The sequence below is a fragment of the Heloderma suspectum genome, chromosome 3 (assembly GCF_057233095.1).
Source record: "Heloderma suspectum isolate Gila_16-S chromosome 3, 16-S_ref, whole genome shotgun sequence".
NCBI lineage: Eukaryota > Metazoa > Chordata > Lepidosauria > Squamata > Helodermatidae > Heloderma > Heloderma suspectum.
In genome coordinates this window covers 154292030-154305771 of record NC_139460.1, presented here as the reverse complement: position 1 = coordinate 154305771, position 13742 = coordinate 154292030, and the positions used below count along the sequence as shown (strand labels likewise).

The window sequence follows — 13742 nt, the reverse complement described above, 5'->3', positions numbered from 1 at the left end:
TCTTCTCCAGGAGCAGCCCCATGTCCCTGATAATGATGCCTAGTTGAATGCAAGCTGTCTTATGAAACCCCAAAAAGGTTTTGCACATTTCAGGAGGATTTGTGGCTGAGGATGTGGAGGGTTGGGGAGGAGAGGGAGGAGCTTTCTGTGATATAATCTCCAAATTACATAGAAAGAATGCATTTCCAACTGTGGGACTGAAAAGTTTAGGAACCAATGACTTAGAACAAGGTTTGCTGTTGTGTAGCGTAAATTACTGGGATTGTGCTTCAGCTTCCTTGCCTCGGTCTGTTTTAAGATGTCTTTAAACTGGTTGCAAAATATCAAAGATAGAACTACAACTTTGTTACCCATCTAAAAGCTAGAACATTTTGAGATGTCCTGCAGGGTTTCAGTCTACAGGAACATTGATATTATTAGCCATAACCAATATGACGTGACTTTATTTGCAAATATGTTTTGTTTTTTACAGAAAGCAAAAATAGCAAATGATTTACAGATATAATTTATGCATAACATCAGTATAAATCTTAAAACAAGGCATGAGGAAAATTTACATCAAGAAGGCAAAAGTTCATTTATAAAATATTCTTATTCCCAGTGCTAATGACACCAGTACCTTTCTAAAAATCATTCTGTGAATGAAGAGCACAAACGTGATTTTTAAAAACACATTGACTCCTGGAGAACCATCTAGCTACACATAGGCATTTTTGTCAAAGTGCTTTGGAGGGGCTTTGGATGTTTTAAAATCTGCTGAGCTGTTGTAGGCCTTTGTTCGAGTAGACATCACAGAAGCAGCTCTGTTATATGTATATCCCATCCTGAAAAGAGAAAGTTACCCTGTTTACAGTTCATTCTCCAAATACAAATATTTAAGGGAAAATGCCTATTCTTTTTTTAGAACAAACTTACTTCCCTTTTGACATGAGCCCACCATCAATGCAAGATGCATAGGGACAAACTCAGTTTGGTTTTCCAGCACAAATCTTAATAGGTAGCATTTGTTTAGCACTTTCATGCAGCACTTTGCATACATTTTCTTAATAATCCTTTTAGGGAGCAATCCTATGGCCACTAGTCAGTGGCTAGACGGCCATAGGATATGTGGTTATACCGGAACTGACCTTCCCCTGTTCTGTTCTGCACTGCCTTGCAGGCGGCGTGGAACAGCCCCGTGCTTGGAAGAGGAGTGTGGAGCGGCCAAAACAGGGCATTCCGGGGCAGGGAAGGCGGAATGCTGGTATGACACATCCTATGTGTCGCCTGGCAGCCTCCTTCCCCACTCTGCCTTCCTGCAGCTAGATAGCTGAAATTGGCTGTCTAGCCACAAATGCAGGGCAAGAGAAGCATGGAGAGAACGATCCCCTCCGTGCTTCTCCTGCGCTGCATTGGATAAGCAGTTGCCTATCCCCATAGGATTGCACCCTTAAAGTTTAAATTTTAAACTCTTTAAGGTAGATCAGTATTATTACCATCTCTGTGTCACAGATTGGGGGCTGAAATAGCATGTCTTGCTTACAGCCACCTAATAATTTCATAGCTGAGGTAATATTTTCACTGGGGATTTTCAGTTGATACTTTTAACATACTAGGCTGGCAATCCTAGACCCACTTATCTGAGAGTAAGCACAATTGAACTCAATGGGGTTTAGTTCTGAGTAGACCACAGTCTTGTAACTCAATCCTATGCACCCATGGAAATAAGTGGGACTTGCTTCTAAGGAAACGTGCATACAATTGGGCTGCAATCCTATACACATTTGCCTGGGAGTAAGAGCCCTACTAAGTTACCATGGGACTTACTCCTGAGTAGACATGCATAGGACTGTGCTGTAAGCATTTCATTCCAATAAAGAGAATCTGTGGAATTGCCCCCCCCCCCTGAATTTGATGGATGATGATAAATTGCTCACCCCTTTCTTGAACCATTAGTCATTTACAAACCTTGCGGCTAGAGCTAGAAGGGACCACATGTTTCATGTATCCTCCAGTTAGCTGACAGGCTATTATTACACAAGCATGAAGAAACAATATGAAAAGGTCAACCCTAGCCAATTATTTACTCTTATATGGAGTCTGCATTGCAGTTAGGTCTCCTAGCAGTCTTCTTCACAAATGTTTTCAATTTAAAACTAGTTAGATTAGACCAATTGAATACTGGAGTCAATTTAACTCCATATAGTTTCTTGACTGGTGTGGTGGTAGGATTAGGCTGTGAATGGTTGCACTGATACAGTAGCCAAATGTGGCCCTAGCACCTGAAACCAACCAGCTATTGGTGCTACTGTAAGTCTCTCCCCTCACCCGCTCCCATCACTAGATGCTTTACAGCTCTAGGTTCCTCCACATAGGGCCAATGGTGCAACTAGGTTTTTTAGCAGTGTAGAGAGTTCCCATAACAAGTTGTTTGTAGTGCTCAAGTAGCTGTTCAGAGTCAGCTGTCCACATTCTTTTAGGCAACAATTTAACAGGAATATAGTTAATACTTTGCCAGTCCTAGGGAGACATCGCGTTGGGACCAATGTTATGGAATGAGAGTCAAAATCATTGTTCAGGACTGCCATGTTACAGTGTCCCAACACAGGAATGCTGTCTTGTGACTTCAAACTATAAAATGCTATTAGAATGCACACACACATCTACCCGCAAGACAGACACAATTATCCCAAATAAACTTAAGGATTGTCAGCACACCCATCTCCAGCTGGTGATCAGACACCTGGAAAAATAATGGGAGCATTCCTATGGCTGAGCGTCAGAGCAGAGAGCAGAAGCAGCCTTAAGGCTACCAAAACACATAGGTCAAAGGCTCAATAGCCCTGCAGGGTCAAAAACTAGAAAATCAAGAGTTAATGGCCAAACCAAGAGAGAGAAGGGTGTCATCTAATAATTACAGATCTCCTCAAACAATAGAATTGGGTCTGTGGAATACTTCCTAACATGGGGCTGCCACATATTTTTTCTTGGTCTGCTTCACCTTTCACTGCAACTTAACACTAAGAATTGAGCAGGTCACAATATTACCCACACTTCGTGCCAGAAAAGGCTACACCTGCTTAATTTTTGCATGTCAGGAGCCGTCAGAAAAAAGGTTACCATCCTACTTTCTGGGCATGGGAGCAGCAGCTTTCAGAGGTTTTACTTCTGGCCTGGAAAGGCCTTGCATCTCTGTTCAAAAGAATGGCAACTTCCTAATCATCTTCACTGTCCGGTCACTGGAGAGAGCAATCCGATGGCCGCTAGACAGCAGCTAGACAACCATAGGATATGCCGTTTTCCGGGAACCAGCCTCCCGGAAAACCAAACTCCCCCCACTTCTGCACTGCCTCAAAGGCAGCATGGAATAGTCCCATCCTCCGCGCTCACAAGACGAGCACAGTGCAACCAAAAAGGGGTGTGGTTGGGGGCATTCCGGGGCGGGGAGGGCGTAGCTGCATGACAGCCTCCTTCCCCACTCCATGCTCCTACTGCTAGACAGCCGATTGCCGCTGCAATTGGCCATCTAGCCAAAAAAGCAGGGCAGGGGAAGCGCGGAGGGAACGATCCCCCCCCGTGCTTCTCCTGCCCTGCTTAGGATAGGCGGTCACCTCTGAGTTCGGAGGCAGCTGCCTATCTCGATAGGATGGCGCCCTAAGTCATACATTTCTACCCCACCCAACCCAATTTTTTTTTGTTCCTTCTTGATTTCACAGATGGGTCAACTAGAACCCAAAGAGTCATGAGCTTCAGGATATTTTTCTCTAAGGGCAGCATTTCTCCATGCCATGTGACAAACAGCTTTCGAAACAAGAGCTTCAAATGTAGTTAGGAATGTGGCCTGGAGGGAGGGGCTGTTGTTCAAAGAAATAAAGCCAAATATGTCACGATTAGTGCAAGCCCCTATTTGAGTACAGTAGCATAATCCTGGGGTCTCCAACATGGTGCCTTAGGCACCAGTGTGCCCACAGACACTTCCTTTGATGCTTGTCAGGGTCCCCTACTGCTCCCAATTTTTAATACTTTTAATTCTTTTTAAAATATTTTTTTTTAAAGTTGGGGTTGTGAACCCACCATCTTCATTTCCTTTTCCCAGAACCCCTCTGAGCCCTAGATAGGTCCAGAGGCTGTGAAATGAGTGTTTTGTGATTCGCTGTGCCCACCATGACAGCCATTTTGTGAATGGACATGATTTGTGGCACAGCTATTTTTCATAGCACTCATGATATTTTCTCAAAATACTGAATGTATCCACCAGTCCAAAAAGGTTGGAGACCCCCAGCATATGTATCTTTACTTGGAAGTAAGTCTTACTGTGTTCAACAGGACTTATTCCCAAGCAGGATTGTGCTGTATGTAGCTCTTTGGATCCCTGCTTTTGTTTCTAAGAAGAGGTTGTTCCTGCAGATGTAGGGAAAGCCAACCCCTCTTATGAATCGAATCCAACATAATGGGCCTTCAGTTAATGGAAAGACAAACTCATTTGCCACTCAGGTCTCACCTATGCTTATTTTTTCCCCAAGCTAGTCTTTTAGCTTTTGAGACTTCCTTGCAACGGAGTTTTCTTTGCAATCCATCTAAGAATGCCAGACTGCAACCCAGAAGGCCTACTTTTATCTTCAACAATATCAATACAGCAGAAAGTGTTGCCTCTGTGTCTCCTGCCTTGTTCCTTCCCAGATCCCACTGTTCACCCTTCTCCCCTGTATTCGGTGGGTGGGGCAAAATTAAAGTCCCACTTGCTTCAACAGATGGAAGAGGAGGGTAAGCAACAGATCTTGGATGCAAGGGGAGAGGAGGCACAGCAGCAACTACCTGTCCTGCAATATCAGTACTGTTGAAGATAAAGGTAGGTGGTTCTCTGCGTTGCTGTCTGGCAACCCGAAGTCCATCCTCCTGTGAAAGCAGATTCGAAGATGTTAGCCCAGATTCCTGAATCATAAAATTCATGCTTCTTAACAGCGCTGAACATGCAGCATTATTTATTTGTTACATTTATATCCCATCTTTCCTCCAAGGAGCCCAAGGTGGCATACACGGTCCTCCTTTCTGTGTCCTCACAACAACCCTGTGAGGTAGGTTAGGCTGAGAGCCAGTGACTGGCCCAAAGTCACCCAGTGAGGTTCATGGCTGAATGGGGACTACAACCTAGGTTTCCAGAGTCCCAGTTCAGTACCCAAACCACTGCACCACATGCAACCTTTTAGAGAGGAAACGTGAAGGCATCTATCTACATGGCATAATTGAAGCCTTTGCTATCAGCTTCTGCCAGATGTCATCTAACACTATGCTAAAGCCTTATACAGATAAGCAATACCAAACAAGGGTTTTCCTTAAAAGGGGAGGGAGGTTGAAGTCATTAAATCCTCCCTTTTTCCCTTTCAACCAATCACTCCCAAACCCTAACTATAAGGTTGTTTTTGAAAGATATGCAAACTGGATCTGCGTAGCTTACCTTCTTACACATTTAATAATTAGAAATATGCTAATGCATTAATTTCAATAAAGCTGGTGTGTTCTGTACCTTGGAGTTTTATTGTTTTCAGCAATTGAGAAGCAGAATATACTGCCGCCAATTATGCAAAGTGATGCTCCAGCCCATCCAATAAACAAAGCCGCTCCTAGTTCATACCTGCAGGAAAGTGATATATTCATGCTTAATAAATAGTTTAATCAGCAAATAAGTTTCATTGATTTCATTTTTGGAGGGTGTGACAAAGATAAACAAAGCCATCCAACATATTAACATATTTCACTAAATAATTTTGCAGAAGCTGTGCGCACTATATGGCAAAAGAGAACAAAATAATCAGAACTTCTTCTCCTGAATATTTGCCTTTTCCCATTCACCATTGTTCTAGTTATAGTTCCAGAGACTTTGGAAACCAACCACCATTATGGAAGTAGGTCCAATGACATTCACTTCCAAACATAGCTTAAACATGGCAAAATATGTAACCCCTGTTAAGGTTAATCACAGATGGATCAATGTAAAAGATTTGACTTTATTTTTTCTGGTTTGGAGAACAAGGCACCAAGTACTACTACTATACAATGTCCATTCACACTGGACGAGTTTATAAGGGAGACTTACATAGGTACCCAATAAGTGAATTCTGGGGTCAATGCCTTAGGGCGCAACCCTATTCAGATAGGCAGCCACCTCCAAACTCAGAGGCAACCGCCTATCTAATGCAAGGGAGGAGAAGCACAGAGGGGATCGTTCCCTCCGCGCTTCTCCTGCCCTGAATTTTCGGCTAGACAGCCAATTGCAGCTATCTACCAGCAGGAGGGCTGAGCAGGGGAGGAGGCTGCTGTGCGACACATTGGATGTGTCGTACAGGCATTTCCGCCCTCCTCACCCCAGAACTCCCCCCAGCCACACCCCTTTTCAGCTGCTCCGCGCTCCTTTTGCAAGCGCAGAGGACAGGGCTGTTCCATGCTGCCTCCGAGGCAGCACAGAAGTGCAGGGAGGTCGTTTCTCCGGGAATCAACCTCAGAGCACAAGCTCAGAGGTTGGTTCCCGGAAAACCAGATATCCTATGGCTGTCTAGCCACTGTCTAGTGTCCATAGGATTGTTCCCTTACTGTCTGTAATTCTGAAATCTGTTGGGCACCCATTAGGGTAACTGAGTTGGGAAGCAGATCCTTAATGTTTTGGCTGAATCTCAATTTTCAGCACTAGCCAGGCCAAAGAGTGAGCAGCTTTTGGCACAGTTGGATATATGTATTTATTTATTTCATTTCTATACAGTCCAATAATATTCTGGCCTTGTACAAAATTGGATTATTGGTTATGAGTGTTTCACAGTTTGATTGAGATAACTAGAAAGACAGCAATGGGCATGGGATACAGCCCAGGTAAACTACTAATTACTTTGGATTCAGAAGTAGAGCAAGAATTCTACCTTTTCCTTTATTTGTTTTTATTATTTATTCATTTACAATATTTATATACTGCTCCACATCAGAAGATTTCAGAGCAGTGAACAACAAAGATAAAATAATAAAACAGCTGGTTAAAACAGTTAAAACATTTTTTTAAGAGACATATTCCAATAAGGCTGAATTAAATAAACCGCGGCTGGTCACTCAGGGAAGGCCTCTTGAAATAACATTGTCTTCAGGAGGCGCCAGAAGGAACACAACATTGGCACTTGCCTGACCTCCAAAGGCAGGGAATTCCACAGGAAGGGGGCCACCACACTGAAGGCTCTTTTCCTGGTGGACTCCAACCGGGCCATGGTTTCTTTTCCTTTGTTTTTCTGCAGTTATCCTTGCTTTGTACATGCCAAGGGATATTTTCCAAAACTTCTTTCCAACACATGTAGAGTGAAGTTTACTGGGCTTGTACTACACCAGTCCTAACCCCAGTAAAATACTGATGGGAATAACAGGCAGCGGTGATTGTTTTACTACACTAGAGCCACCCTAAAGTAACCATATTTTGAGCAGGGCAGGATTAGTTGCTGTAAGCCAGCCAGCCAGAAAATCAGCAAGTGAAGCTTTTCTTACGCTGTATCACCATGTCTGGAAAGCACTTCTAAATTTCTGTGTGTGAGGCTGCTGTCAAAGGCACAAGAGCATGGCCAATAGAGAAAGGTAGAAATTCTAAATATGTACTGTTGGTACTGTTTCTGAAACGGTTAAATATGCTACAAGTCCACATGGCCTTACTACTTTTCTCTTTGACCTCGCCTGGTGTGAGAGTGAGTGCTACCAGCAGAGAAGGTAGGTGTGTTTTATTATGTTTGTGAAGGTGGATTTATGGAGGATCTCTCTGGTATTCTTTGGGAACTTCAAACCTTTCAAACATATTACATAAACGACATATCTATTTTGTTGTTGCTGTTGTTTGTTTGCTGTCAAGATAAGACTCGATAGCTCGCAAGTCATTCATATCTGAGCCATTTATTCCACCTACTCCGAACCTTTTGTGTTTAGGTTGCCAGGGTGTGACCTGGAAAACGTGCACACATACCTGTACATTCACCAACGAAGTGAGAAAAGAGACAGCCTTTGTTTCACCTCCCTGTAATCCATCTCCCTCTGTAAAAAGTAGGTCTTCTACATAACGGGGGCGGGGGGGGGGAGGATGGGATCAGGAAAGGAACTAATAGAAGTGGTGGCTGTCTCTTCTCTCATTGCAACAGCAAAATTATATATACAGGTCATCCCGGCTGCAACCTGGCAATTATATTCATGATATTTTCTTCTGATTATGCCTCCAAGTCACTTGCAATAGCATACACACATACAGGCAAGTATAGAATCGTCGAGTTGGAAGGGACCTCAAAGATCATTTAGTCCAAACTCCTGCTAATGTAGGAAATCTACTACTGCAGCATCCCTGCTAAGTGGCCCTTCAGTTGCTGCTTAAATGCTTCACATATTGTGGCATTGAACATTTGGATCCCCAATGAACTCATTAGCTGCAACACACCTATATTTCTTTGAGAAAAAAACCCAGGCTTTTCCCAACAATACTTACTTTTGTGCGACAAACATAGGGTCAAAGAACTCGGATGTGATTCGGTTTGCATACAGGGAGCAACCGGTCAACGCACTCAGCCCTACAAATGCATCAGAAGGACATTTCAGGAACCAGAACCTGCACGATACATGTAAAGTTGATCCTACTGACCGACGAAATCAATAGCAGTTTTCCCATCGATTTGAGCACCAACTACAAAACACTTTGCATTTATCATGTCATATTTACCAGAAAGGATAAAAATCAGCCCAGCTAAACAAGCAATTTTAGCTTTAGTCTGGTCTGAGCCTCCAACTTTTGTACACTTCATCCCAACCAGTGCAAATATGGAGCCAAAAAATCCAAGACAGACAGCAGCGATCATGAGTCCTCTGCAGGCTTGGATGTAACCTGCAAATACAAATAGCAAAAGCTGGTATTAGTTAATAGTTTCAACTTTCAAATGGCTTTCATTATCAGTCCAGTGTTTGCAAATGTAACCCGATCTTTCTTAACCATGCAAATATGGAGTATGCTGTGGAATCACACGCTCCTTCTCCCTCCCATGCAAATCCACCCCTTCTTCCATTGACGGCCTTAATCATGGTTCAGCTTCACACCTGCCTGATGTTGACAATGGTAGGTGCCAATGCAGAAGTAAGTCTACACCTCGGTTAAAGTAGACCATAAAGGGAGAGGGGAAGGAAGCATTTGAGCCCTCAACATGTTTGCAATCTCCTAACCAGGGTTACAAGAACCGGGATGCTTCATCTGAACTGCAACTAGCCATTGTCTGGTGGACTATCAAGAATTGTACGCGTGCTCGTATTAGCAACAGGGATCAAATCCCCACACACCAGTTGCATACCTAAGGTGTAACGTCACTCTTCTTTGGGTTGCAAGTCACCAACCTTGGCAGCTTACTTCTAAGCAAATGTGCGGAGGATTGGGCTGCAAGATCGACTTTTAATCCAGTCTTGTTCTCTGATGCATAAGATTGTCTGCTTGGAATGTCTAACACGTCATTATGTTAGTTTCTTTATTTACTCATTAGCAAATGGGCCCGGATTCACACACGTCGGGACAGCTCTTAGCTCAATACGAGGAAGCCTTCAACCAAACTTACACAGCTGTCAGAGTTAGACACAGTGTGCCCATGCCATCTGAGTGAAGCCATGCCTGCTGGCACCCCTCAGCATAGCTGTGATGCACCCATATAGCCCCCTGAGGAAGAGGTCTGACCATTTCCTTCAGGGGAAATGAGGCCTGTCCCAAGGCAAGGAGGAGATGACATATAACTCTGGTCCTCGGCCCACTAATCTCCCCTGCCTTCAAACAGTATCAACTGCAAAGCTATGTAGATTAAGGAAGTCTGCCCCTGGTGGCTGAAAGTGTCACTGCAGGCTTCAGCCACATTGATATATTAAAATTAATTAAACGTAATGGATGTGTTTTAATAACAAAATAAGTCTTGAGGTGCACACCCCACCCCTAGGGTCCCCTTGGCATGAATGCCAAGTTTCAGGTGTCTAGGTTTCACAGTTTTGATACTATGGCACTGAGAGATGAACAGGCAGACAGGCCCACGTCCCCTTTTATGATTATAGATTTTGGACTCCAGGCCTAGATTCTGATGGCGTTAACAGTCTAATCTCTCTTGCTTGTTCATTCTCTCTCTCTACATTCCCCCATCCCAGCATGACTCCTTTGGCATTAAGCACAATCCTGAGGGGCTGTGGCAAGCACCTCCTGATCTTGCAAAGACTGCCAGGTTTGCAGAGGTATATTAGTGAACCATTCTGGCTTGTCTCAAGTAATACAGCAGGCTGCTGCATGCCAAATACATCTTGCTAAAAATAGCAGAAAGGTGGCTACTGGTGTCATGGACTGGTGCTTACTTAGCTACTTGCTGCATAGCTAGAAATCTGTATAAACCATTTTCTAGCCAATGCTGCAACCATAAAACTTAAACAATGCAATAAAAGTAAATTATGTAAATATTCTTCAGTAGCCAATACTCTCTCTCTCTCTCTCTGCCCCCTTCTTCTCCTCTGCTTGTCCTGCCTGTCTTCTTCAGATGTCTCCACTGATGAGTGTTGACATCCGCAGAAATGACGCAAAGAAACTTTGTCCTGACAAAGGGATCATCCACAATTACTGCATCTGATCTGCTGTTTGCACAGAACTTTTCCACAATGAACCTTAACCCTTTCTGCTGAGTAGCCCAACTTACCATGTCCACTTCTGGTGGCCTGCTTTGGAGACATGGGGCAATGTCTGCCTCTATATTATCCATGGGCAATTTTTGCTAAATTCAAGATCTTTATGCCAAGAGCATAAAGTTACAAGATCTTTATGCCAAGAGCTTTCAAATGACACCTTTCTGGCACAGATTGGGTGAATGATCTTTGGCTGGAAAGAGCCAGATGTCCTTAGCTGCTTCTAAGGTAATCTTTATAGAGGGACAGGGATTTGTTTATTTTGGAGTGGGAAGCCCATGAAACAGGAATGAATTACCTTTAAATGCACTGATGAAACAAGGTAGCTTCAAATACTTTCACCCATCTCTTCCCTGGTCTTTTTGGCTGCCCTACACCACTGCGTGCAATAGTGAACTCCTGTGTGCTCCACTGCACATAGAAGAATGGGACACACACAAAAGAAGGACAGGGGAGGAACAAGCAAAAGCAGCTGAGGCAACTTCGTCTCCCACTTCATCCGGATGTTTAAAGGTAAATATTCGTTTTCTGGTTTGCAACTTGCCAACTCCTGTTGGAAGCCTATTAATGAGCCTACGGCAGATGCCAATTACTTCTTTCCAGGGCTCTTCTCTGCAGTCAGGATGGACAGAAACGTATCTTTATTTTTAAAGCTGAGATATTCAAGGTCCTTAAAAAGACATTAGTAGCAGATCCAGTGAGCCAAACTGCTCAGAGTTAGCTGACTTGAATCCCAGCAACGAGGAGCAATCAAATTTATGCTGGACCCTACTTTTCATCCTCTTATTCTATAGGAGTGGAGTTAGGATAAACCCATATTGTTTTGTGTCAGCAGTACATTCAAAATGGCATCTCTTTCTTTCCTCTTGTATGGCAAAAAGCAGCTTCCAGGGGATTTTAGCAGAAAAACAGCATTCAGGGAAGGGAATAAGAACTCCCTACCCCATAGATGGGGAACCTGTGGCCCTCTGGATGTTGCTGGACTACATCTCCCACCATCCTTAGCCACTGGCCATGCTTGCTGGGGCTGATGGAAGTTGGAGTCCAACAACATCTGGGTGGCCACCAAATCTGTGCTACTCCCACACTGATTTCCTGCATTAGCATGTAGCATCTATGGCTGCAGGTTGTCAGACAAAAAGTGCCATATGTAATTTGGGCCTGGAGGGTGCTATAGTGATCAGTATAAGGCACCATTTGAGTCCAGGGCATGGCGGCCAGGTAGCAACTTGGGAAATGTGTTCATGGCTTCAAATTTCCCAGTGCAGCAGGAGACAATGCAAGCAGTTTCTCCCCAGTCCTGCCCTTCACATGTACCACCATCCTTCCAGAAAGGTTCCAGGTGTACCACAAAGTCAGGCTGGCTGCCTCATCTTCTACTGCAACAGGGAATTTAAAGCTACATGTTCCCATGCCCTGCTGTCAATAAACCAAAGTATATATAACTGAAACAACTGCATATTTTCTCCCTGCTTACCCCCCTGCCTCAACTTTTCACCCATTCCTCTATTACTTCCCCTGTGGCAAATTTTAGACTGTAAACTCCTTGGGGCAGGGACCTGTCACTTTGTTGTTTATAAAGTGCCATGCACATTGATGGCTACACACACACACACACACAGTGTTGTTGCAACTAGTGCAGAGAAACACCATGGCCGTGCTTAAACTAGGCTTGAGCAGGGAAGGAACAGCTGAAGATGCTGATCTTGGCCTTTTAAGAAAGTAAGGTAAATATTTCTCCAGCGCTATTTTAGGAAAGAGCAGGGCAATTTGATCAAGATTAGCCATTGCCAGAGTGCACTATTATTCCTCGTGACCTCATTCAAATGAACTTTCAATAGTTTCATTTGCTTCACCTTACTGATTGCCAGTAAGCTGAATGCAACAAATAAAGTTGTCAGCAAATTTATCTGCATTCAAAATTTGTGCTGGGTCCAGTTTCAGGATGGGATAGCAGAGAAATTTGTTTGGTTCACATTTTAACACGAACTTTCCTATTTTCACAGTTTGGAACTAATACACCAGTGGTGCAGAACTACTTTTGGTTGGGGGGTGGATAACCCCCCAACCCACCCACCCCTCTGTGGCTGTATGACATCAGCTGGGCATGGCCATGCCTACCTGGTGTCACTCGCTCCCTAGCTCAAGCCACAGGTGGATCTTCCACCTGGGGCTTGGGCCAGGGACCAGGCTTTGCTGCACGTGGGCGTTTCCGTTTAGGGGAGCCCCGTGCACAGCAAAGCCCAGCCGGACCCCATCGCTCCTCTGAGAGGCAGCAACAGAGACCAGCTTGGCTCAACCCCATCTTTGCATGCCTCCTGCTGATGGAAGAGCAAAGGGAGAACAGCCCCTTCACTTGTCCCGCCTCCTCCCCCCGTTGTGGGAAGGAGGTAGAGCATGTGAAGCCAAAGAGGCTGCGCAGGCCAGATTGGAATGGCCCGTGGGGCAGAGGTTCTGCACCCCTGCAATACACAAACCCAAACTCACTTATTCTTCAACATTCACAGTTCTCCACATTTTGTAACTGAGTGGCCTGGGAGGGTGTGGCCTCCAGGCAGAACTCCACTTCCCCCCTCAGTGTATGAAGGGCATTCATATTGGTGTACATTACACTGGTGACACCCAAACAAATAAAAAGCTAAAACTACTGTTCAGCTATTGCTAGGGCTCCTACTGACTCTGCTTCTGTGGCTTTAAACCAGGCATGGGCAACCTGTGGCCCTCCAGATGTTTTGGCCTACAACTCCCATGAACCCTGACCAAAAAAAGAGGAAATGCATCACCAAAACAGAGGACAAAATAAGGCAGCAATTTGCATATGCTAATTTGTATGTATAGATACAAATTTACAGATAATTTTTATAATTTAAAGAGAAATACAGTACACCTCATCATAGTGTGGAAGACTGACCAGCTGACCTGTGTGCCTGTGTGCCTGCCTGTCTGCTGCTCAGGTGCTGATAGTTGATGGGCAACAGTTCTTATAGTTCTTATTCTTTAAACCAGAACTGAAAGGACAGACCTTCCAATAGAAGACACCTTCGAATACAGGATGGTCCTCTTGCAGCCCT

General features: G+C 44.3%; 1 protein-coding gene across 2 annotated transcripts in view; it reads right to left on the bottom strand.

Annotated features, from left to right (window-relative positions):
• Nucleotides 1–418: 418 nt before the first annotated feature.
• The window catches only part of CLDN10 (claudin 10), an 84077-nt gene continuing 70753 nt past the window's right edge, over nucleotides 419–13742 (bottom strand). For both annotated transcript variants that reach the window (XM_084844747.1, XM_084844746.1), the window contains exons 2-5: nucleotides 8702–8863; nucleotides 8471–8552; nucleotides 5504–5611; nucleotides 419–824 (exon numbers count right to left, since the gene is read on the bottom strand). In XM_084844747.1, coding sequence (XP_084700873.1) covers nucleotides 698–824; nucleotides 5504–5611; nucleotides 8471–8552; nucleotides 8702–8863 — 479 coding nt within the window. In that variant the 3' untranslated portion in view covers nucleotides 419–697. The remainder of the gene's footprint in view (nucleotides 825–5503; nucleotides 5612–8470; nucleotides 8553–8701; nucleotides 8864–13742) is intronic.